The sequence below is a fragment of the Lampetra planeri genome, chromosome 1, assembly GCF_965212315.1.
Source record: "Lampetra planeri chromosome 1, kcLamPlan1.2.h2, whole genome shotgun sequence".
Lineage (NCBI taxonomy): Eukaryota > Metazoa > Chordata > Hyperoartia > Petromyzontiformes > Petromyzontidae > Lampetra > Lampetra planeri.
In genome coordinates this window covers 6161070-6186406 of record NC_136107.1, presented here as the reverse complement: position 1 = coordinate 6186406, position 25337 = coordinate 6161070, and the positions used below count along the sequence as shown (strand labels likewise).

Sequence of the window (25337 nt, the reverse complement as noted above, 5' to 3'; positions counted from 1 at the left end):
TGTGGTCTGGGATGTGACCTAATGGACTAATTTCCATGCTGTGATAACCTTTTTGTTATTTGTGCTTTTGTTTTGCTGCCATTTCTTAATTTGTTTATTTATTTTGATAGTAGGGTTTTCATTTGCTTGGTAGTAGCTGTATATGGGATTTGGTCCTTACATATAAATAAAGTACAGCGTTATGGGATGTTATTAGATTAGCATGAATGATGCGACATAAAAGGATTACAGCTCTCTGGTCCGTTCCATTTCGGGATGGGGGCCTTCCCATGCCTAGCATGTTATGGGGTTTAATTGACCATACTTCACCACACCGGTCAGTGCTGGTTGGTGAATGTGTGGGGCAACAGCACAACAATGGATTTATGCTGCACTGCCCTCTTCTGCCTGCCACGAAGCCCCACGGCAGCTTATAAAAACTATTTTAACGCATCAGTGTACACCCATTCAAGTACTACCCGGGCTCAGCTTGGCTTAGCTTCGGCGATATGATGAGATCATGCATGCCGGCGAGTGATTTGTTCGCGGGCAAATAGCATAAGCTGTAATACAATTTACTTGGCACACCTCGCAGATTAAATGTCCACTCGTGTTGCAATGTTTATAGGAATTAGTTTATGCGTAATTTCCACATATAAAAATAGACACATCTCCACATGCCACCACAGACCTGCCTGGCTGCTAAAAATGGAGCAGGGGGGATTTTCTGCCCCAGCATCGAATAAATATACCAGCAGACCAGTTCTCGTGATGACGGCAATCCGTGTTAACTTGTAAATACGCTACACAAATAAATACCACCTAGCAAACAAACGGACAAACAAAATCACTCTACGCATCTCCGCACATAAACTCTGGCCCACGTGTGGTGTTGTTATTTATGGAAGTTGTTATGAGAATCCAGTCAAGTGGCTCTTGTGGTTAGAGCACCAAGATGCGCAATTGGACATTTGCGAGTTCAAATCCTGGTTGGGGGGGTCGACTTGGCCCATTATCATCACCATCATCCCTCCGGAGTCGATACAATGCTACCACTTTGTGGAAATTCAACAGTGGTTGTGCTATGGGAATGCAGAATTTCCACTACCGGCTCAGGGCAGCCAGCAGATTTGAGTGCTGCTCCACACTCGCAGGGAGATGATGCTCTGACTTGACTTTGACTATTATTATTATTATCACGAAGCGAGTCCGTTGCTGCGACGCTCACCGTTCCTTCACAGCTCCCCCCCCACATCTTCTTCCTCCACCCCCAACCCGCCCCCCACCCACCCGAGTCTCAGTCCGGCATTCCCAGTGGATGGAACATGGCTTTGTCCAGTACGAGCGAGCCGACGCGGTACAGCAGACGCGAGAACCAATGGACGCCCTCCTCCTCCGACGAGCGCTCGTCTGCCGGCTCGCCGCTGCTGCACGTGCCGTTGGCGGGCCGGCCCGGGCCCAACCCTGCCGCCAGGCCATGCAGGAGACGCACAGGCCCCAGGGCCGCGTGGGCCAGCTCGTGCGAGCTGATGGCGGCGTAGCAGGATGCGAGCACGTCGTCCACGAGCACCGTGCCGCTCGACACGAGCGGCGCGTATGCCCCGAGCGCCTCCTCCGTGTAGACGGCAGCGACGCGCTCCGGCCGCATGCGCCCCGGGTGGCCCCCCGGCATCGCCGCCGTTTCACGCACGAACACAAAGTGGCCCGGGTGCACGCTGCTCGCGAAAATAGCGTCGACTCCGTCGCCGCGGGAAAAGTCCGTGTCGTTGGGTGCGACAAACAAGAGGTGCGCCGGCGTGAGCTTGAGGCGGCGGCGAGGGTTTTCCCCGGTCTCGATGACGTAGTAGAGCTGGCGGACGCGTGGCTGGCGGTCAAGGAAGAGCAGTATGGGGCTGTAGAGCAGCGCGCCCGAGCCATCGGCGCTGAGCACACGCTGGCCTGGCTGCACGTCTCGCAGTGGAGCGGCGACGCCGCCCTCCAGCCAGACGCTCGCCTCGCCCGGGAAGCAGCCGCCTGACTTGGCGGCCACAGAGTTCTCTGAGGGGGGGAGCGGTGGGGAGGGGGGGAGGGAGATGGGGCAGTGAGCGGACGTTAGACGTGCTTTGTACATACGCGTGTTGAACTTCTTTTGCACCGTGCGTAGTCAACCATGCTAATCGTGGGTGCGTCGCACCATGGGTAGTGCGTCGAGTTATGAGCCGGACAAGCGGTTGATTAACAAAGTTTGTGCCATTGTTACTTTTAGACTTCGTAGGGCTGATGTAGATGTGGTACGACAACTAGAATGTCACATTCAGGTGGTCAAGCCAGATAACCGTCTCAGGAGCAGACACCACGAGTCTAACATTTAGACTTGTGGAGAGGAATAGAACTGTGCAAAAAATATAAAATTAAATAAAACTATTTGAAACAATGGCAATGATGCGGTAAGAATTAGACAAAAACTATTTAATCAAGACTCCCTGAATCATGGACAATTTGTCGAATAGTCGAGGGTGAATAGTAATTCGTGTCGTGTCGAACGCCGTTTGTGTCAAGTCTGAGTCAAGATCATTAATAACCACTGCTGTGCCTTTGCAAAACAATAGGAGCATCAACAAAGGTGTAGATTACGATGGCTCTGATCCCAATAAAGCATATCTCTTTAAGAGACAGCTCTTATGACATTGTTTAAAGCAATGTTAATAGTTCAACTGTCTACTCTCTTTCATTGAATCAGATATGCAGATTTGTACGATTGGCATCACAAGAAGATGGAGCATCAAAGTTAGGTCGTGTTCAGGAGCTCGATGGACTCTTGCATTGCGAGACTATGATCTCTCATAGTCTGGGGAAGGTAATGGCTGGGGAAGGTCGTCATCCAGAAGTGTATAGATCGTGGCTGACGATGATGTTAGTGGAATAAAAGAAGGATACATTCTCCCTGCTCCCACAAAGCTTTGGGGTAGCCTCATCTCCACTTGTGCCTCTGACCCAGTGTTGGAAATAACTAATTTACATGCCATTTACAAGTATATCCATAGGATGATCACAGTTGACATTTTCTACAAAGTAGTACTTGGTTTAATTACCCCCAGAAGGACAGTGTACTTTTTGTTGTTGTAAAAGCATCTAAACACAATTATATCCCTAGAAACTGCGTCATTCAGAAGAAAGACAACACAGGATGTAGGTGTAGCAGTGATCAAGCATGAGACATCTCTATCTGAGATGTTACAAATTGATGTAAGCAACGATGTAGTCACTAATTTTACAACGTGGACAAATTAATGGCAATGCACCCAGAGCGTCACAAAACAGTATGGGGCACTAAATATAACAATGCTTTCAGGAAGGCCAGGAAAGTAATTCACACACAGAGGAAAAGAAGAAAATGCTCAGCCTGGACTTGAATTCGTGGAAGGGAGTCAGCAGTGTGGACAGCCATGAGGATGGAGCTCCAGACTGTGGGAGCAGCAGAGGGGAAGGAGTGACCTCCCACTCAGTGGTGGTTGACTCAGGCATTGATTTCTGGAGCAGAGGCCATGTGGATGAGAGAATGGGTAACCGGCACAGATAGAGAGATGAGGGAGGGTAGAGAGATATTGCATTGTTGAGATGAAAAGGCAAACGTGGAGCCACTATGGGCTGCCTGCATTGTGTAATGATTAGAGCCTCCCTCTCCAAGCGATAGTTTCCGCATGTGTCTAGAATCCGGCAGGGCAGCACTGTGGTTAGAACAACACTCGACTCAAGAGTCAAAAACACACGAGTTCTAATGATGTGGAAAGTCTGCAGTTGTCTTGCTATGGAGAGACTGGTCACTGTCATATAAATGTGGAGTTTCCTCCACCGGTGCAGGGTCACCAATTGAGAGAAGCACCTCCTTATACCCCATTGAGCAGGGAGATACTATTTGACTTTTAGATGCACACCTTACCACCATCACTACGATCAATATTATCCACAGCTAAAATTAATTCAGCACCAACTTCTGGAAGACCAGCGCTTCCACCTCTATGGAAATGTTTGGATCAAGTGAAGCATATTTGGACCAATTTGATCGCTGACAATCCGCGTTTTTCCATCACGCGATTCAAACCATGTATCCACGTTCAAACAATTGCTCAGCAATGCTTATCCCGACTGGTGATCCTGAGCCTGACAAAAATTCTACATTATCATGGCAAGGACCAGTCGTTTCATACTTCAACTGCTTTTGACGTTCCCCAAAGTAATGCAGTAATATTCCGGTTTACGTCGGGCATGCGTTCCTGAAAGGTGCGACGACGAATATCAAAACGACGCAAAATCAAAGCAATTTACAGGGCAGGTGGAGGCAGAGGCTGAGAGGCGACAGATACGAAAACGGACGGATTATGTTAGCGCCGTAAGTGGGTTGAGGCAATGCAAATCAGGTATTGGTATTAATAAAGTGACGACGTATTTGCGAAACGACGTCAAAGGGGGTGACGTAAGCAGGGGTATTACTGTACGTATATTGGTATTGTTATTGGCTGCAAAAGCACGAAAGTCAACCCCTTACCAAGCTTTGAACTCTTGAATTTCTCTGATCGTGAATTGAGCATTCTACCCACAGTGCCATGTGTCCTTAATGCAGTCCTTATTACATCCTGACTCCAGCATTTGAATACAAGACAGTTCAACAACTTTCACTCAGTTACGCATTACCAAGGGCACGCCAATGGCTATTGTGCACCCCTTACAAAACAAAGATCGCATCAACTGGATTTACATAAACAAAGCCAAATATTACGATTGTGATTACTATCTCAGCAAGACGCAGTTCTCTCGGCAAGCTTTTGTTTAAAAGAGTGTACAGTACGTCATTTTAATTAACTTTGAGCAGACGTTTAGAAACTTGGTAATAATTAAGTAACTCTGGTTCACTATTCTTAGTGCTACCTATTATTGGCATGTAAGGGAAGCTTTAAAAGGTAAAACATGTTTCCATACTCAAACGACCATTAAAATAGTTATCCTATCCATTGATGGCCACGAGCTCGTGCTGGGAATTCCAAATTCCCATGGTGGGGACTTTCAAATTCGTGCTTTTCAATTTAGAAACCACAGAGGGATGTATGTTGAACTTTTTTTGCACTGTACATCGCCAACCGTGCTTAATAGGAGGTGTGGGGGAAAGGTCAACAAATTAAACACGAAAAGCACTTCGAAAGAAATGAGTTTTCAATCTAGATTTAAAAGTGTGTAGCCCCAGTGCTTCCAAATATGGGAAGGAAGAGCGTTCCAGACGGCCGCAGAAGCACATCTGTTCGATGTCTAGCCAAAAGCCGCTGCGAGGATGACCGGAATTCGCATGATGGTTTATGCTCCTTGACTAGATCAGCAAGGCTGAATCTCTCGATTCGAGTCACTCGCTCTCGCCAGTCAACCTTACTAGTTCGCAAACAGATTGGAAAATTGAGTATCGAGAAGTGTAGAAGGATAAGCAGCTTGGGCGATGGAGGGATGTGAGCGGGCGTGGTGGCACACACCTGCAATCATGGAAGCGAGGGTGAGACTGACAAAGCGCTGTAAACAAATGTTCCCATGTCATTATGATCAGTGGCATAGCGCAGTTGGCATGGGCCCTGGTTCAAGGACTTAAATGAGGCCCCCTGTCTAATCCCTCCTCCTAGTCTGGTGCCTGGGTCCCTCCAGCTAGGGTTGCCACCTTTTGTCCTCTGTCGACCAAGCCCACACACGTTTCTCAGTCAGCAATTGGTCACCTCTGGTTTGCACGGTTGGCCACGTACGGTGCGAAAGAAGTTCAACATACACACACATACGTACCATGCAGTAAACTCAAATACACATCAACACAATACCGGTACCAGATCTCGGTGTAAACCAATTCCTCGCTACCCAAAACGCAGTTGGCAAAAACCTATACAGGGGGCAACCCCTAACCCCACGGGGCGCAACGGGGCCCTGGTGCAGTTCAACCACTGGCACACTACTCGATCCCAGTCCAGTATTCGTACCGGCTTTGACGGAGCAGTGCACGTGCGCCTTGGACTCGTAGTAGACCCAGTCGAAGCCCGCTTCGGCTGCCAGGCGCGCCAACATGCCGTACTTGGCGCGGTCGCGGTCCGACGTGGTGATGTCGAGCGCGCGCCCCTCGAAGTGCAGCGACTCCTCCGAGTGGTGGCCATCCTCGTCCCAGCCCTCGGTGACGCGCAGTTTCACACCGGGCCACTGGTTCATCACGGAGATGGCGAGCGCGTTCAGCCGGTCCTTGCAGCGCTGCGGAGCGAAAGGAGGCAAGGGCGGGCAGGTGAGGGGGCAGCATGGTACGTGGATCAGATTGGGCCAGGGGAAGAGAAGCAACTCGTATGACATGGGGGCTGCACCTGTCTCCGCGACTTCGTATGTATGTTGAACTTCTTTCGTACCGTGCGTAGCCAACCGTGCTAATCGAAGGTGCATGTTATGTCCCGTATGTTGAACTTCTTTCACACTGTGCATAGCCAACCGTGCTAATCAAAGGTGCGCCTTCATTCACGTCACACGGCTCGCACAGCCACATTATGGCCTCTCGCTTCAAAACGGCCCGCAAACGATGTCCATTCCTTGCTGTGGGTGAGCACAGTAGCCGCACTCACCGGGTACTGTCGGGAACTGTGCTTCACCAGGCAACGTTGTGTTTCTAATTGCAGCACGGTCAGTTACTTGTCACTGGCAACGGCCTCGTGTGATTATATATAATACTTAAATTTGTTGTCCTTCCTGCCCCCCACCTCCGATTAGCACGGTTGGCTACATACGGTGCGAAAGAAGTTCAACATACATATGGTACATACTTGCGGTGACAAGATAATTGAAAGTCCTCTTCGACCTGAGTGCTATAAATAAGGGCTGTTTTGCGAAACGTAGCATATTAAGTGTTTTATTTATCTTTTAAGGCCCCAGTGTTATTGACAAATGTGTTGAAAGAGTTCCCCACCCCTAACCCTGGACTATCGACGCATGTGTAGTGTCAGCAGAGCGGGAGAAAAGGTTTTTTCCAGGAGGCACCTTCTTTATTAACACCTTCACAGGTTCCCCCTCGCACTCTCCCTAGTCGTCTAGCCTAGCCTAAACACAACCCTGGCCGTGTAACACCAATGACGCTGACCGAGACAGCCAACAACTATCCGGTCACGCAATATCTAGTGAAGACAGCAGCGACGAAGGCGGTGAAGACGACAGCGATGACGAGACGAGTCCACTCCCAGAACCGGCAGCCCTGAGCTTCTGCTTTCAGCTGCTTTTATGCTACCTGGCGCGGCCTGGCTCCGCCCTGGTCACGGCTCCCTTTTCGAACCCACTAGCAGGTTCCAGGGGCTTCCAGATGGGGTCTTCCGTGACCCTTGCCCCAGTTCTCCACCCTACCGACACACCCGTGTATATGCTCACCGGCGTGTGTACTGTTTGTCCACCGCAGTTGCCGCTGCTGGACAGCAGTCGGCACTATTACACTACACGTCTATAACACGTATCGTGTTGTGCTCTGTGTGTGTGTGTTTGTGTGAGGAGTGGTGGTGGAGCGGTTAGCACCACCCGGTTACCTCAGTTAAGATTCTTGGTCATGACCAACATCGGTGGCGAATCGTATCCGAACCGGTTCTGGGACTCCTTTCTGAACTGGTTCTGGGACTCCCCGAGGAGGACTCGGCCTTACGTGGTAAGTGCCTGGCACGGTGTGTAAACCTCAGCCCTGGAGAAACAGATGTGGCTGGGCGTGATGCTGACCACACTAGCCCTCTCGTGCGCCACGCCAGCATGAATATGTGCTCGCTAACAACACTTTCCCCAGCACTCTTCGCAAGCCACAAGGGGCATCTATGCTTTTGTTTGTTGTGTGGTAGCAAAAGATGGCGCCACGGGGAGGTGGGTGACAGATTTGGGGGCGAAACTAAACTAGGAGCCAATTGGTTTAACTTAAACAACAAAACAAGAATGCTGGATTTTGCGCACACGTATTATTGTTGAAATAAAGCTATTTATAAAACATTACAAATGTGATGTATACACAGTGCTGTACACTAATTAAGTTGAGATACGTTGTAGCCGAGGAGGCATGTATACTGTCCCCTCCACTGAAACAGGGAGTCGAACCTGCATCCAAGAAGGACGCAAGCTGCCCAGCCACTATCGACGACAACGTAGCTGCCGTTCTTCGATGATAATTGTCGCCTGCACGGCATACGGGCTGCAAAACACGAGCGTCAAGTTCGCATCGCAACCCTAAACCCCGACCGCTCTGTTGTAGTTATTCAGATGCCGATATTGCCCACAATTTGAAGGCAAAAATTGGCGTCGTGTGTGGTGAGTTTCCGAGCGACTGGCTGGAGTGAGCGCTCAGGAGTTGCCGGGAAGGCACGACAACGGGAGGAGTCCACGAAACCTACAAAGACGGCGGCCACCGCATCGCGTGCTTTCAGACGCGCTTCCGCGGCCGTCTGGAATGCTCTTCCTTCCGATATTAGGAAGCCACTGGAGCTATGAAAGTTTGAATCGAGATTGAAACTCATTTCTCTATAACTGCTTTTGTTGCATAATTTGTTGTCTTTTCCGCACACCTTCAATTAGCACGATTGCCTACGTACGGTGCGAAAGAACCTAATGTTCTTGAGGCATAACAATAATGACGCGACGAATATCGGCTCCCTTTAAATAATATATCGTGTAAGTTAACTGAACATTTTACTTGAGAATGTTTAAAAAAATATATTTTATATCAATCTGCTTTGTTGAAGGGCCTTCCCAAGCCGTGTCAGTTGTGAAGGTAGTTAAACCATACCTCACCACGCTGGTCAATGCAGGTTTGTGATTAGTGCCTAGGACCGGTTGGTTCAGAACCCACTCGCCACTGATGTTAGCCGTGCCGGATGCATGGCGCAGTGCGATAACCACTGCGTCACCGCTATCCATATTGCACATCCATGTGCGCTTATGTGTATACTTATACTGTATACACACCCATCGATATTCATCACAATTGCTCTATACATGAACGACACACACACGCAACATTCATTTACAGCCTTTCGTCAGTCCACTATTGGATTAATGGAAGTTGGATGAACCCACTGCTGGACTAGGATTCATAGCGCAGTGCGCTAACCACTGCGCCACCGCTACTCCATGAATATTATAAATGTATGTACTGTGTGTTGGACTTCTGTCGCACCGTACGTTGCAAACCGTGCTAATCAGAGGTGCGGGGGAAGGACAACACAAGTAAACCCGTAAAAACAAAGTTTTTCACTATAAATCCTTTATATGCGTGGCGGCTAGAGTCCTCTCGTCCTCTGGCTTGAGATGGCTGCCACCTATGGGTCAGATGATTGTCTGCCACCATTAAGCAATTGGTAATTAAATATTTAATTTGTTTTCCCTAAACAGTGTAAAATGTTGGATTTTTTTTCACGAAAATTAATCGTCACACACAACGAGTCTGTGTGGAAAATGTCAGCTCGATTGGATCACGGGAAGTGGGTTAAAACACGAGCGAAAGATTTGCACGGTCCTAAGCAAGCGAACTTAATATAAAGGATTTAAAAATATATTCGCCTGTGGAGGACGCGGGGATCGATCCCGCGACCTTTGGCATGGGAAGCGAGGGCGCTACCAACTGCGCTACTCCGCCACAGCCTGTGGAGGGGTTACGCTCTGGGCTCTTACACTCTGACGTTCAGCCAAAGCCATGAATAAGTTCTATTTGAATATATGTAAAATAAAACATTTTTGCTTAAAAAGTGTAAAATTTTGGGAATTTTTTTCACGAACAATAATTGTCTGGCACAACGAGTCTGTGTGGAAAATGTCAGCTCGATTGGATCACGGGAAGTGGGTTAAAAAACGACCGAAAGATTTGCACGGTCCTAAGCAAGCAAGCAAGCACGCAAGCAAGCAAGCACGCAAGCAAGCGAACTTAATATAAAGGATTCAAAAAATATATTCGCCTGTGGAGGACGCGGGGATCGATCCCGCGACCTTTGGCATGGGAAGCGAGGGCGCTACCAACTGCGCTACTCCGCCACGGCCTGTGGAGGGGTTACGCTCTGGGCTCTTACACTCTGACGTTCAGCCAAAGCCATGAATGCGTTCTATTTGAATATATGTAAAATAATCTTTTTTTGCCTAAAAAGTGTACAATTTTGGGAATTTTTTTTCACGAACAATAATTGTCTGGCACAACGAGTATGTGTGGAAAATGTCAGCTCGATTGGATCACGGGAAGTGGGTTAAAAAACGACCGAAAGATTTGCACGGTCCTAAGCAAGCAAGCAAGCAAGCACGCAAGCAAGCAAGCACGCGAACTTAATATAAAGGATTTAAAAATAAACACAAAAATCTGTCCTAAAGAAATGTGCATAGCTCCAGTAGCTTCCTAATATCGGAACGAAGAGTGTTCCAGACGGCCGCAGGAGTGCATCTGAAAGCGCGCGATGCGGTGACCATCGTCTTTGTTCGATGTTTCGCCAAAAGCCGCTGCTGCGAGGATGACCGGAGTTCGCGTGATGGTTTATGCTCCTTGACGATATCATCAAGGTATTGTGATTCGTTCATAAATTAGGAATAGCGTGAATGGTAACATTGCGGTTAAACTGGGCGATGCACTGTGCAGTTCTACGAGTTACTTATCTCGCTCCACTCTGGTGGGGGTGGTGGGGGGGTATGTTTATTTCATCATCAGTTGGAGAAGATAATGCCGTGGTTAATGGATTCGCGGCGGCAGCATCGGCATTGTTTGATTTGGCCGCAGAGCTCATATTGTTTCCGTTTGTGTTTGCGCTTCAGTTAATGGGTAGCGAGGCTGGAGAGAGGAGCCCTCCGATCGAACTCACACCCCCTGCCATTCTCTATCCACAAGTGGATGATGGCCTTCCTCCCCCACGCCATGGAACAACAACGCGTCTCAAGACATTCAGGCAATAAGACTGTGGCCGTCAAATGACTAATATATAAAAGCTGACGTTTCGGGCAATGGCCCTTCTTCATGGCATATAGACAGGCCAGAGAGATAGAGGGGATACTGTGCATTACACACTAAACTTGACACACACCAGTGGGTCTGATCATTACATTTTAAAATTGTTTCCTGATGAACAATTTTTTTTATTAGCCATATGGATATTAGTAGCTATTGAGTAACAGACAAACCCTTCAATAATAAAAATATGCATTGTTAAATAAACTCAGTTGTGTTAAAGGTAGTATGATGATGAAGTGTAGCTGGCGCATTCTGCACCACATTCTGCACGGTAGTTTTTGTGTGTGCCATATTTGACCACGTTTGCAAGTGCAGGTTGGTGAAGCAAGTGTGGGAGGATAGCACCCTGTTCTAATAACGCCACCTGCCATGCCGCTGATGTTGACCGTGAGCGGGAATCGAATTCGGGTCGCCGGGTTCATAGCGCAGCGCGCTAACCACTTCACCCCCAATCATTAACTTAAACCGGTGGCATCCTACCGTGGTCGATAAAGGCAGTTACACTTTGTTGATGCTCTAAAGTTTGAAATAAAGAAATAATCCATTATGTGGAATTGCATTTGAATAAAAATATGGGCCAGTTTCGCTAATCTGGAAGCTCATCAGGAATGTGTCACACTTGTTAAACAATCATTGCTATTCTAAGACCCCCCCCCCCGAAGCGTTAGTTATATTGCAGTTCTGTCCATTTTATATTCTACAAAGACACATATCTCCTGTATAGCATTAACAGACTATTGGGGCAAGTGCTGTTGTAGAGCACCTATGACCAGCATGACGCCAGGCCACCTTTGTCTCCCGAGTGGCGATGTTTACACACCGCACCAGATACTCATTTGATACCGAGTCGACCTAAGGGAGGCCCAGGACCGGTTCATACATTCGCCACTGTTATTGGTCGTGTGCGGGAATCGAACTCGGGTCGCCGGGTTCGTGGCACACTAACCGCTGCACTACTGCTATGTTGTACGGTATATATGGGTGCTCAGCCAGTCGAGCCATACATAGCAAGGCCACTGTTGTTTTTTAGGGCACTGAACTGACTTTTACGATGGTGGGCCGAGTCAACGACTGATCGGCTGGGATTTGAACTCTTTAAGGTCGCGAGTCGAGCTCGCGCATGAGGACTCACAAGTCTGTGCAGATTATGACAACCTACTTGCTGTACTGCCATCGATAGCACTGTGTTAAAACGTTGCCTATTTTTACGTAATTCAGTTTATACATTCACTGAAACAGCAACTTAGACGACTCCACTCTTGTAAAACAAAATTAACAATGTTCCGCCCTTTGTCGATCCACTGCTTGATGGGCGTTGATTGACCATACTTCACCACGCTAGTCAGCACAGGTTGGCAACCAGTTCAAATATCACTCGCCACTAACGTTAGTTAGCCCTGGCTAGGTGTCGATTTTATGTGGATGTGTATATAGTGCATTGCGTTAACCATTGCACCACCGCTCCACCCCCCTTAAACAAAGTAATCCAACATTGCAACCATGGCCGCTCCATCATCATTACATATATACATGTACAGCTATATATAAGCTATATATACGCGCAGTGTGTCGACATATGTAGCTCTGTGTTCCATTCGCGCAGTGGGCTATGAGCCGGGTAACCCGACCGCGTTCACGGCTAACGTGACATGGGCCTCTCCTAGGTCGACTCGACTCTAAATGAGTACCTGGCGCTCTGAGAAAATCCCAACACCAGCGGCGACACAAGCTTTGCCAACAACGTCTCCCGTTCAAGCCACAATAGGTGCTCGCTTACAGCATTTGCCCGACAGTCTGTGTGGATGGATGTTCGGGGAATCGTTTATGTTCGTTTGTGCTCTTAAGAATGTGTCGGTGAACGTGGTCTCATTCGTGCTCCAGTCTTATTTGAACTTTTTTATAGTCGCAGGGACAACGTAGGCGGTCGCTCGATATTCATATGACAATTCGGATTAATGCACAATTCGCGCGGTTAACCAACATTAAAATTTCCAACTTTGTCAAATGATCGGCCGAGCAGCAAGCACGTGTTCGTCAGCGGTTTGGTTTCGTTCACAGCCAACCACCGCCGCCTTAGTGCAAGTAGAACGTGTCTAGCCTTTAGGCGCAGCTCTGCAATGACTTGCTCACGCCGCTGCTGGCGGATGAAGCGCCGTCCCGCTAGACGAAGTTCAAGAGAGCACCTCCCTGGAGGACATTTCTCCCGCTTTTCCATTGCGACGAGATGGGAGATGACCCACACTTGACCCCACCACACGAACCTGCCGATCGGTTCATTAACCGTGGTTGTACCCCATGTGCGTACACTTCTGGGTGGGCAAAGTGGGTATGTGGGTGGGGGGGTTAAGATAAAATAAAACTTCCGCGTCGGGAGATCGAATGGAACCGACGACCATTGAGCCTTTTTGCCGGTTCGCGAGGCCGTCTCTCTCGAAGGCCCAATTCTCAGAATTAAAATCGCACCTTGGCAAGAGAGTGGCCGAAACGCTGCGGCCATGGTGGTGAGTGAGACATCATCCACCGCTGGCTGCGTTTTTTTCTTTTTATATATGTGTTAGGAGAAAGGAAAATAAATCGCCCGAACCAAAAGTAACATTCGCCGACACGTGAGCTCGGGCACAACACCGACCCGTGTACACCGACATTCGCGACATTTAAACCGCGGGGCGCAGGTTGGATTTACAAAGCGCACGCGAATGCAACAACACCTGTACTAACGACAGGTAAACACATACACGGCGGGTGGAGGGCGCGGTGGGGGTTCCGCAACGGCGAAGTTCTCGGAAAAAGGTGAGCAAAGTGCAATCACAGCTTTAAGAACACGTCCCCGCACCCCACCTACCCACCTGCCCACCCATTATATCCACATAGCCACTTATCCACCAATAAAGAAATAAAATATAGCCTTAAGAGACTTTTGGGGCACGTGTTGTGAGCGAGTCACCTATGAAGGCCGGCACGGCACACGACAGGGTAAGGTGGCCGACAACCACGCCCGGCCGCCTTTGTCTCTTTCGTGGCGATGGTTACACACCGAGGTTCTCGTTTTCAGACCGAGTCGACCTAGGGCAGACCCAGGACCACCTATGCCCACTTATCCACCTTGTTACCTGCCCACACCTACACGCCTGTCCACTCCCCCAATTGCCCACCTGGTCCACCTACCGTCCAATTTCAACCTGCCCATCCACACGACCCGGCGACCTCCGGGATCGCCTGCGAGTGAAGGCAGCGGGCGAGTTTCGTAAGACCACCGAGCCGGCCAATACACAGCGAAGCGAGGGTCCTATAAATACCGATGTCGTTAGAGGCACACGCTTTTTGTTTGGTACCATTGACCTCGCATTTACGTTCAAAGTACGGGTATGGTGGACACACTGTGTTTCTCACCCCCCCCCCACACACATGCATGCGCATAAAGAAAAAGATCCCCCGTATAGCATTGAACAGACTGTTGGGGCAAGGTGCTGCTCGCGAACACCTATTACAGTACGGCACAGGTGGCCTACGCCACGCCCGAGACCGCCTTTGTTTCCCCAGTAGCGATGTTTACACAGCGCACCGGGTACTCGTTTCGAGGCCGAGTTGAGGTCGGAGGGAGGCCCGGAACCGGTTGAGAAATCACTCGCCACTAGCAAACCTCGGTCCCTCCGCGATCGTGGCACAGTGCGCTAACCGCTCCGCCACATATCCCCACGAATACAAAACAAAAGACGAAATTCTCCCACGGTGTGGGAGCAAGTCAAGTTCGTGAGCACCTCTTGAGGCCGAAACGGCGCTCCACGTACCTACACGCGAGACAATGGCAGAGATCACTCGTCACAAGGCACCGATGGAGTGCGTGCTGTTTGCGAGCACCTATTAAAGTCAGCGCTGTGACCGTGGTATGGCCGTCAACCGCGCCCGAGACCGCCTTTGTTTCCCCACGGGTGATGTTTACACACCGCACCAGGTGCTAGGGGAGATTTGGGACAAGTGTTGAAACCGCTGTCAATAAATATATCCGTGACGAGGTTCGTAGCGTAGTGCGCAAACCACTGCACCACCACTCCCTGCTATACACATATATATACAGCAATATCATCCACCTTCGCCACTGATGGTCGGCGGCGTCGCAACAGCGTTTGTGCCAGGCTAGGTGCACTTAAAAGCCACGCGACGTGTCGACGGTTCTTCGGCAGGTCACAGAATGGACCCACGTGTTTGTGGGTTAACTGGCAGATGCCACCACTTGTGCTCCCCACTGCGCCGCATCACTCGCTCCGCTTGTTGTTGTTTAGCGTCGCTCCTCCGCATTTCGCTGTTGCTTGAGGACAGCCGCCTTGCAATTTCCGAGCACCGGGACAGACCACGACAAGTCCATTCAGCCCCAAGTCCTCCTGTGCCACATCAAACGGTCTCATCGCTAACCTGTGCCGGCGTCCGTTCATCCGCCTCTATCGGGACAAAACAGAAGCTAATTGGGCACGAAGGCGACGTGGTTGGGCATCCGGGCTACATGGCGCGGCCAAACAACACATCATCGCCGACTGGAGGGTACCCGCTGATGGGTTTGTGTCCAGAAGTCTCAAGGATCGATAATCTCCCAACACAAATCAAGTCTGGTTAACCACAAGATGGACCAATCTAGATTTGAAGTTTTCGTGAATGCAGGGATCCATACTCTATAGTTCTTTCGGTAAAGTCACGTAGGTATAAAATAAAACAAATTAAATCACGACGTGTCGGGCGCAACACAAGCGTCCGTCATCAGGTGGGACAACCACAGCCTCTTGTTACAGCATCAGACCCTTTTGCCCACTTCAGCAATTGTTTCTTGCTGTGGTTGTCCCACCTGATGACGGAAGCTTGTGTTGCGCCCGAAACGTCGTGATTTAATTTATTTTATTCTATAACTACGTGACTTTACCGAAAGAACCAAAAAGACGAGCACACGATGGATCGTATTTGCAGGCCAGCCTGAACGTTTCAAGCCGGCGCCGGTGTTCCCATAAACGGTCCAAGTTACGCAAGCATAGATACCAGAGGGCATGCTTGTGACCGAGAAATCCCGCGTTTGCAAGATAGGCATACATGAACATGCACATACAATCTATCGCTGTAATGAAGTGGCCAGTCATGCTTACGTGATTTACTACTAACACTATTTGGTGCCCAATCGTACGAGGTATTTTCTGACCGGATTATTGACGTTACATTACGCGAGATGGCAGCTTAAACATGGCATCACCTGGAGCTGACTCACCCACCGTTGCTTGTCTAACGTTAGTGAACATTTCACACGACCTCGCTGCCCTGCTCTGCCCCTTATCATTACATTACCATTTAAGGACTGTACTTATCTAAACTAAACGATTTTTTTTATTTTACCAGGTAAGGCCCACTGACTCATACAGCTCTTTTTCAGAAGCGACCTGGCCACAAATGATAGCTCAACGAAGTGATTTGCCAGATGGAAATGTAAAACAGCCAAATCCTCGAAACGAATGTTTCTAAATTATGGAGGGAAAAATCGGAGGACGCGGAGAAAAATCCACGCGACTACGGGGCCAAAAAAGACATGCAAACTCCAAATATACAGGCCTCAGGGACTGGATCGGACACACGACCCCTGCAGACCAGGCGACGTAGTTAACATTTCGCCACCGTGGCATGTAGCATCGCAGGTCGAAAATGCGTAGAATTAAATAAATGGTGAACGTTATCGCTGAACAATGCACGTCAATTCAACTATTCGTGCTATTTACGAATACATGGCGTCCGCACCCAGTGTCAATGCTCATTTTCAGGAGATTCCTGCATTTGGGTATGTTTGCAAATGCCGTTTCAAGGAGTGTTTGACCTCGTGTGGGAGGAAGCTGCAGGGAGTACCCGCAGAAAACCCACCTCGAATGCGAGGAATAAAACTACACGAAGGTCCACAACGATTGTCGTTCATCACCAAGTGGCGGTGACGTCACCACGGAACTTGTGCCATGCTAGGTGCACTTTGAGGCCACGTGAAGTGTCGAAGGCGAGCAGGTCACGGGACAGACCCAGGCACCGCGGTTGGCAGAATGCACCAACTGTGCTCCCCTTCGTGCCAACTGTCTTGCGTTTTAGCCGCTCCGTTGTTGCTGGAGGGCGACTGCTTCTAAAGGTCCGTACGTACGGCTTTACGGACTCGTTTTCTGCACTGCCATCTCTCGGCGACCTCGCAGCCCGGCAAGGTTTAGGAGTTTACCAAATCTGAAGTATGATCCACCAACCCTTGCCTCCGAAAGCGCCGCATTACAGAGGCCTGCGCCACCGACTCAAGCAAGCTCACGTGCTGTGTGTAGTTCTTATGTTCTACTATAAGAGGAATTGTCCGAAACGTCTGCTTCTTATTTTTTTCACAGCGACAACGCGGCGTCATGCTAACAAGAATAGTTTCAGTCTTAAACAAACAAAAAAAACAATCACATCTCATAATAATAATATGAAATCAGCCGTCAGCTGTAACAGAAATCAAGTGTAGATAATTAATTAATTGGGCCACGTTAATCATCTGATTGACGTGAAGCTGTGACGCTAGGGGGCGGATAGAACCACCCCGGTGAAGTTGGTTAACTCCATGCAAGCTCGCACAAGTCATATATATACATCCTCGGAGGTCGACCGACCAATGTCCTTGTCCTACAAACTATTGACGCTCATGCTGGCACCAATCAGACCACATTTGTCAATATTACCATTTACATCGGAGTAAGGCTTGTACACACAGAGGCTAAGACAGACAAAGATCCCCCTGTAGCCTTCACAGACTGTTGGGGCAAGTGCTGTGAACGAGCTCCGATGAAAGCCGGGACGGCACACGAGGGGGTGGGTGCCCAGTACCACCCCCGGCCGCCTTTATCTCCCTCGTGACGATGTTTACACATCGCACCAAGTATTCATTTGAGGCCGAGTCGATCTAGGGGAGGCTAAGAACCGGCTCAGATATAATCTTCACCGGTGTTTGGCCTTGAGCGGGATAGGAACTCAAGTCGCCGGGTCCGTCGCGCACCGCACTCACTGCTCCACTGCCGTGAATTGACACAGTGCGTCATCATCGTGAAACGAATCCGGAATGTTGCTAATTCGACTCCCACCTCACAGTTCGTTGGAGCCCATCATCCATACGCGGTGAATTAAAATGAATACTAGTTTGTGAAATATCACGAGCGGTCATCCTATGTTCCGAACATGCCTAATGTGGAATTCCTACCGCATACTCTGAGCCCCCAAACCAACACGAGCACTCACAGCATCAGAGGGGGGCTTCGTTCGGAAATTACCCTCGACTACATTTCAAGTGCGCTTTAAAGACGCGTCACCTTAATCTGATAGCACCTATTCAACTACTTTAACCCACGGGCACCGCCAAGCGCGTACAAGCACCCAGTGTTGAGGGACACACTCGGCTCGTCCCGTCACACTCCACGGCGGGTATCCAATGGGCCAAACCGCGGGGCCACGGCGATCAGTCGCGACGTGAACGCCTCGCAAAAGAAAGCCGCGCAGCCCGCTGAGAGGAAACTCTCTGCGGTCTCCCTCACCTGCGTCATGAGGCGGTCCGCGCCCGTGTTCTCCTCGTCCTTGAAGATGATGTCGGGGTTGTAGTTGGGCGTCAGGTCCTTGAACCTCTCGGAGCCGCGCGCGATCTTCCCCTCGTAGCGACCGCTGGCTCCCAGGGTCTTCTCGGCCACGTTGGGCACAAACTGCTTGTAGGCGAGCGGGGTCAGCTTGCGCGGCAGCCTCCGCCGGCTGCCGTAGCCCCGGCCCGGGCCGCAGCCGCGCGCCGGCGCCGGGCAGCTCACGAGCACCAGCAGCGCCACGAGCAGCACGAGCAGGTCGAGCACCGTGACGCGCTGCCTCGCTCGCCGCATCCACCCCACGGCCATGGCAGGGGCGTCCTCACCACGTCCCACGAGGAGGGAGATTTCAAGGTGTGCGCACGCACGCACGCACGGACGCGCGCGCGCCTCTTTCTCTCGCTCTCTTTGATTTCGTCCGCACGCGTCAAGGTGTTGGGACGGCCGCTATTCCGCCACTCTCCTCTCTCGAGCTCCTCTCTCCCGCGTAGTGCGAGGGTGCGCGTGTCCGTGTCGCACCTGCCCGCCCGCCCGCCCGCCCGCCCGCCGCGGAAGAACTGCGCCGCGCGTGACTATCTGTGTTCGAGTTGTGCACGTTTATAAAGTACCTCGGACCCAAACCCACTCAATCACCTCCCACCGCCGCCACCCTCCCCGGCCCGTTCCTCCCACCCCCTTCTAAAGGAACTAGGTGGCTGGGTGTCGGAGTTGCAACACAATGGGATGGGCGGGCAACGCCGCCCCAATTTGCGTGCGAGCGTTTATGAGCCGTACGATGCCCGCCAATGCCGAAACGCGCGGCGGCTGCGGCGGCCGCCAGCGGCTTCTATCGAGGCAGCGCACGGGACCACCACGCATGCGCTCAGCATCACAATCAATAGCTGAGATCAGAATCTCATCAGCTGCATTCACATCGGCGGCATCAATAGCTGAGATCATCGTCAATAGCAGCAGCAATAGCTGAGCAGCTCGCAATCGAACTCTGACCGCCGGGTTCATAGCGCAATGCGCCAATCACCACCTGCACGACAAACACTAATACAAAGCCTTTGTCTCTTCAGTGGTGATGTTTACACATTGTGACTAGGTACTTATTTGTGGCCGAGTCGACCTAGTGGAGGCCCATAACCGATTCGGACAATCGTCACTGGTGTTGGTCGTGAGGAGGAATCGAGCTCGGGTCGCTGGGTTCGTAGCGCAAGCGCGCTAACCACTACACTACCGTACAACAACATTATCACCACAACCAGTACGAGCAGCATCAATCACTGTTTATCGACTTCTAGATGCGGTTCATCCCTGATGGCCCTGCGATGCCAAATCAAGCGGCGTTCACTCAACGCGTCCTCTGCGCCGGTGGTCGTCCTTCCCTGCTGACATCGTCAAGGTGTATTAACCATCATCACGCGAACTCGGATCATCCTCACGGCGGCTTTTGGCTATACATCGAACAAAGACGGCCATTGCATCGCGCGCTTTAAAATGCGCTTCTGCGGCCGTCTAGAGCGCTCTTCCTTCTGATATTCGGACGCCACTGGAGCCATGCACTTTTAAATATGAATTGAAAACTCACGATTGGCTGCGTACGGTGCGAAAGAAGTTCAACACACATACACGCAGCCTCGACCATCGACAATCATCCATGCTGGCAAAGCGTCCTCCTCAGTGCTTGTGTGCATGATGTCTCCGATTTACGCTTACACGTCTGTAATCAAACACGAAAAATAACACGGCATATCCATCATTTCTCCTACTTTGTATGTATGTTGAACTTCTTTCGCACCCTACGTAGCCAGCCGTGCTAATCAGGGGTGCGGAAACATACATACAAACAGCAGGCCAACGTTACGGGCAATTGCCCTCTTTTAGAGGAGTATGTTTGGCTAACCTCTAACTCGTTTCGTAATGACGGTAGAATATGAACAAAGGTGATGCAGGAGAGGCTGTGCGCGAAGAGAGCGAATGGACATTGCTCTACTACTTTACGTCTTTGTTTGTCTGTGATGTTTACCTCCCATGATGCAATTCCGCAATCTCAAATTGATCATTTAAAAACACGTGAACTCGTTTGTGGATGCCGTGCGCTCGGGTTTAAATGTATCCGCGACTCAAACGTCCCGTGGAAAAACCCTTCATACGCCCATGAAAAGTGGTTCGTGTCAACTCATTTGAGTTGTTGGACATTTTGCAAAAGACCGCACACTTTAAATGAGACATCCATTCCGCACAAGCCTTCTCTCCTCGCAAAAGAAGAATCACTTACCCCGAAACGTTCCCCGGTGTAATATGGAACCTTTATCGATCCACTGCTGGATGAAAGCCTCAACAAGCAGCCACCGTCTCTCACAAATCCTGCTGTCAAACAATCAACCGCTAGCACCTGCACGCAATCTGATGTAATTGCTACATCTAAACGAAACTTTTTTTTATTTTTTACCAGGTAAGGTCCACTTTAACTATATAGCTCTTTTTTCGGAAGCGACCTGGCCACAATTATAGCTCAACGAAGTGGCTTATCACGTGGAAATGTAGAGCAGCCAATTACATTCAACGGACGTTGATTCTGAATGTGGAGTAAAAAACCAAAAGTCACGGAGAAAAAAATCCACGCGACCACGGGGAGAGAGACATGGCAAACTCCAAAAATACAGCAGCAGGCGTCAGGGTCGGTATCGAATCCACGACCTCATGCATACTCGGCGAGGTAGTTAACATCTCCTAGTTATCGTGATGATGATGAGAGAGAGACACGCAAACTCGAAATATACAGGCGTCAGGGTCTGGATCGAATCCCACGACCTCCTGTATACCAGGCGAGGTAGTTAACATCTCCTAGTTATCGTGATGGTAATGAGAGAGAGAGAGAGAGACACGCAAACTACAAATATACAGCAGGCGTCAGGGTCGGGTACGAACCCACGAACCTCTTGTACACCAGGCGAGGTCGTTAACATCTCGCCACCGTGGCGCCCGTTACAGATTTGTTCAGTATAAATAAAACATTCTTCCGAATATTCTGAAAGTAGTTCCTGGAGGACACGTTTAATTCCTTGGCTGCCACTCTGTTATTATTCTTGACTATCGATCATCATCCCTTATTTCGCGGGTTGTTTGACCATACTTCGCTACGCTGGGGGTGGATGGGGGGGGGCAGGACCGGTTCGTATAGAACTGGCCACTGATGTTAGCCGTGGTCGCGAATCGAAGTCAGTTGTCCGGGTTCGCAAGCGCGGTGCACTAACTTTTGACGTTAATCCAGAGCCAATTATTGAAGTGGAGAGTGAGGTTTTCATATATATAAAAAAACAACTTGTTTGTGTGTCTGAACCATCATCAACAAGACGTTGCCTTGATATTTGTTTTTCATCCGTGATGCCGAATATCCATTACCCCACGCGAGAAGGCCACGTGCATCCCACTCCAAATCCAGCAGAGCTGGACTCTGCCCAACTTCATATCCGACCATTATAATTAGTACGACCAGAGTGGCGGTAGTGTTGCACTTGGCAGAGAAGCGCATTGGTTGGGTGTGTGATGAGCCAAACCTGCTACACAACTCTGAGCATGTCGGAGTAGGCGAACTCACACAAACACGCATACAACACCCCACCCCCCCGCTATAGACGTAACAGACTGATGGTGCAAGTGCTGTGAGAAGGCGCCTCTTTAAGATTGGTAGGGTCACGGTGGGGTGGGTTGTGCAGCCCTAGAAGCACGCCCGACCGCCTTTGTATCTTCTGTGTTGATGTTCACACACCGCGACGGGCACTCTCACTCAATTAATGCCGAGTCGAACTAGGAGATGCCCAGGATAACACGCCCGCGCGTTGCTCCGACTCTTACACATATACTCTGTATCAAGTGATACAGACATTTGATACAGAAATGTAGCTGTGACGGTTTTACCTGAAGACGGAAGCTTGTGTTGCCTCCGAAACGTCGTGATTTAATGTATTTGTTCTCTTTTAAACTACGTGACTTTACCGAAAAAACCAACGAGTATGAATCCTTGCAGTCACGAAAGCTTAAAATCTAGAATTCTTACACAGATGTCTCCGCGTTCGGAAAGCATCCCAAGGCATAGAGAACCCAGGAGATTCCGCACGCAACGACTGCGTACCGCAGAGTCGCAGTCCCAACTCAAATACTGCATCGATATTTTTTTTTTAAGCCAATGCGTTGAATGCAGCGGTCGCTCGCGGCTGCAGGTCACGTGCATCCTAGAGGGGCAGACGAATCAAAGCGTCGTCGTTCGCTCGTCACGCGCGTGATTCGATGCACGCAGCGTGAGGCTGAAACATTGATTACAACGGATGAATCGATGCATCGTTACCGATTCATCGGTTGGAATCGAATACGAGGCTTCGGGAAGTGACCTCCAACGCCGGGTGATGCACTGCTTTCTGCGAGCGTTCCAAATGAAAACGTGTTCACCTCGTGCGCGACATGACGCCGATAACACGAATATATGTGTCGGCTCGGTAAAGGCTTTCCTGGAGGAAATAGTTACAGTGATCAGTATGAAATGATGCGAAACAAAAGATGTAGATTATGAAATGTGTTAAAAAATTAAGACTTAAAATAATACAATTAAAGATTATCAAAATAGTGGTTTAAACGATAAAAAAAAAATACTTCGAAATATTTACGTTGAGTTCGACTCGGCATCTGACGATGGCGGTTTGCGCATTGCGCTCCGATCCCAACCACGCGTAAGAGCTCCCTGGCTCGCGTCGTGCGAACCATGTATCGAGCCTCCAGTAGGTCGACGCAGACTTACTGGAGGACCTGTGTGTACACGTCAGTTCGGGAGAGACAAAGACGACCGGACGTGGTGCTGACCACCCACTTCCTCGTGTGATGTGCTGGTCTTCATCGGTGCTCGCTAACAGCACTTGTCCCAATAGACTGTTAATGCTATAGGGGGAATCTCTGCATGTGTACACGTGCGCGCGCGTGTCCACGTCCGCGTGTGATCAGATGATGAAGGCGCTCCGGCCGATCCCCATCCCGACCACATGCGGAGCTGCGCAGCCTCACGTTTGTCTGCCCCGGACTCACGTCAATTACCCCATCGGCTCCGCTTACCCCCCACCCCCCCCCATATGGAAATGAAGACGGTGTTTATTTTATAGCAGCTGTCCCCGCAAAAATTAGTCCTCTTCGCCCGACTGCATTCCACAGAGACAATGTCACGTGCATAAGAGGCACCGGGGGAAATGTGTAGCCAGGCGCCCGGGTTACTCCTCCGCCGAACGCGGCGGGGCGGCGGGGGGGCGGGGGGGCTGTTTGCGTCATTCCGCTTCCCAGGCACGCACGCACGTGGAGTGCTTTGTTGAGTTGTGTCTGCGGGCAACACGTGAGCGCATCAACACGGTCAGAAGCAGGGCCGAATTAAGCGTTTGTAGGCCCCCGGGGCTACAAGTGTAATGAAGGACTCTCTCTCAGATGTCGATCTCCGTTGTCCTTTATTGGGTTCGTAGAATCTCGATACCACGGCGTCTCGCTCAGGCCCGCGTCCCGCTCGACGACCTCTCCACAGCCCTCGGCTGCTCCGTTATGCAGTCTCCCTGGTGCTCCAATATGCAGTCTCCCTGCTGCTCCATCAGGCAATCCTTGCAGCCACACCGCTGCCCCGCTGTCTAGCGTCACTTCTGCCCCTTTCACAGCTAGCCTCTCACTGCCCCGTTAGCTATCTTCATCTGACACCGATGGCTGTCGGTGTCGACGTCTCCCACCGTGTGGCGACCGCGCCACTCTCTCCGTCTTGCCCAGCGTGGCCTCCTCGTGTTTCACTCCGTCTCAACTCCCTCTTCCCCTTCCGGTTCTCTCCCTAAATCCTCTCCCCCACGTGACCCTAACTCCACCCACTCCCCACGTGACCCAGACTCCGCCCCCCCTCAATCCTTGCTCGCATTACACGACCCCCCCCCTAATGAAAACCCAGCCGTCCTCGGCTGCAATAATTACAAGAAAATAATGCGAGCAATATTGGAACCATCTGGCATCACTGGACAACGGAGAATATAAGAACGATAACAAGAACAACAAGAACAATAACAATCAACGAAAAGAAAGGGATTTGGAACGCGTGCGGGTTGCCGGACCGTCCCGAACGGGCGGCGGTCCCCCCACGGACCGAGAACGCGACGGGGTCTTAAGATCGACGGGAGTAGAACCGCCCGCCGCTGTTGGAGGCCCGTAAACACCAAGGTCCCGTTCCCCAGGGAGACCCAAGTCCGGGGTCTCTGGCAACCGTGTCTGTGGTGGGGTTGGAAGGGCAGCGGGGCCAAGTGGCCCCGTCGCCGTGGTAGGCCCACCCAGAGCAGGATTCGCCACATCCACCTGCGTCACGGCTGGTTCGTCTGTAGAAGGCACGACAGGCGCGCTTGCAGAGTCAACAGGCAAGGACAGAGGTGCGTCGGGCGCAACAGACACCGGCAAGGCAACATCAGGGGATGACGCATCCGTCCGCGGGGCCACGTAGGGCTTCAGCCTAGACGTATGAACGTACCAGTGCCGCGATCCGAACCGAATCCGTGCGGATTGCGGGTAAGGGACTTCAATAAGCTTAACCGGCCCCTGCCATGGTTTGTGAAGCTTAGGGGAGGTCCCCGGCCGCACCTGCGGGCAGTGCAGCCATGCCATGTCCCCCACTCGCCAGGGGTATGTACCGGTCGAGCGCCGGGCGCAACGCTCGTTTCGCGCCTGAGTCTTGGCAGTAGCCAACTGGGCCCCCTCCCGTGCCTTGGCGACGCATCGAACCGTGTCCTGAATGTATT

At 50.6% G+C, this 25337-nt stretch overlaps 1 protein-coding gene across 1 annotated transcript; it reads right to left on the bottom strand.

Moving 5' to 3' along the window:
• Positions 1-592: 592 nt before the first annotated feature.
• Positions 593-19129, bottom strand: LOC144733290 (indian hedgehog protein-like). Its single transcript, XM_078615153.1, has 3 exons — positions 18520-19129; positions 5964-6225; positions 593-2016 (listed from the first exon to the last, which is right to left on the bottom strand). Exons 1-3 carry the CDS (start codon positions 18862-18864, stop codon positions 1277-1279), a joined length of 1347 nt encoding a protein of 448 aa, XP_078471279.1. The 5' UTR covers positions 18865-19129; the 3' UTR covers positions 593-1276.
• Between the last annotated feature and the right edge of the window lie 6208 nt (positions 19130-25337).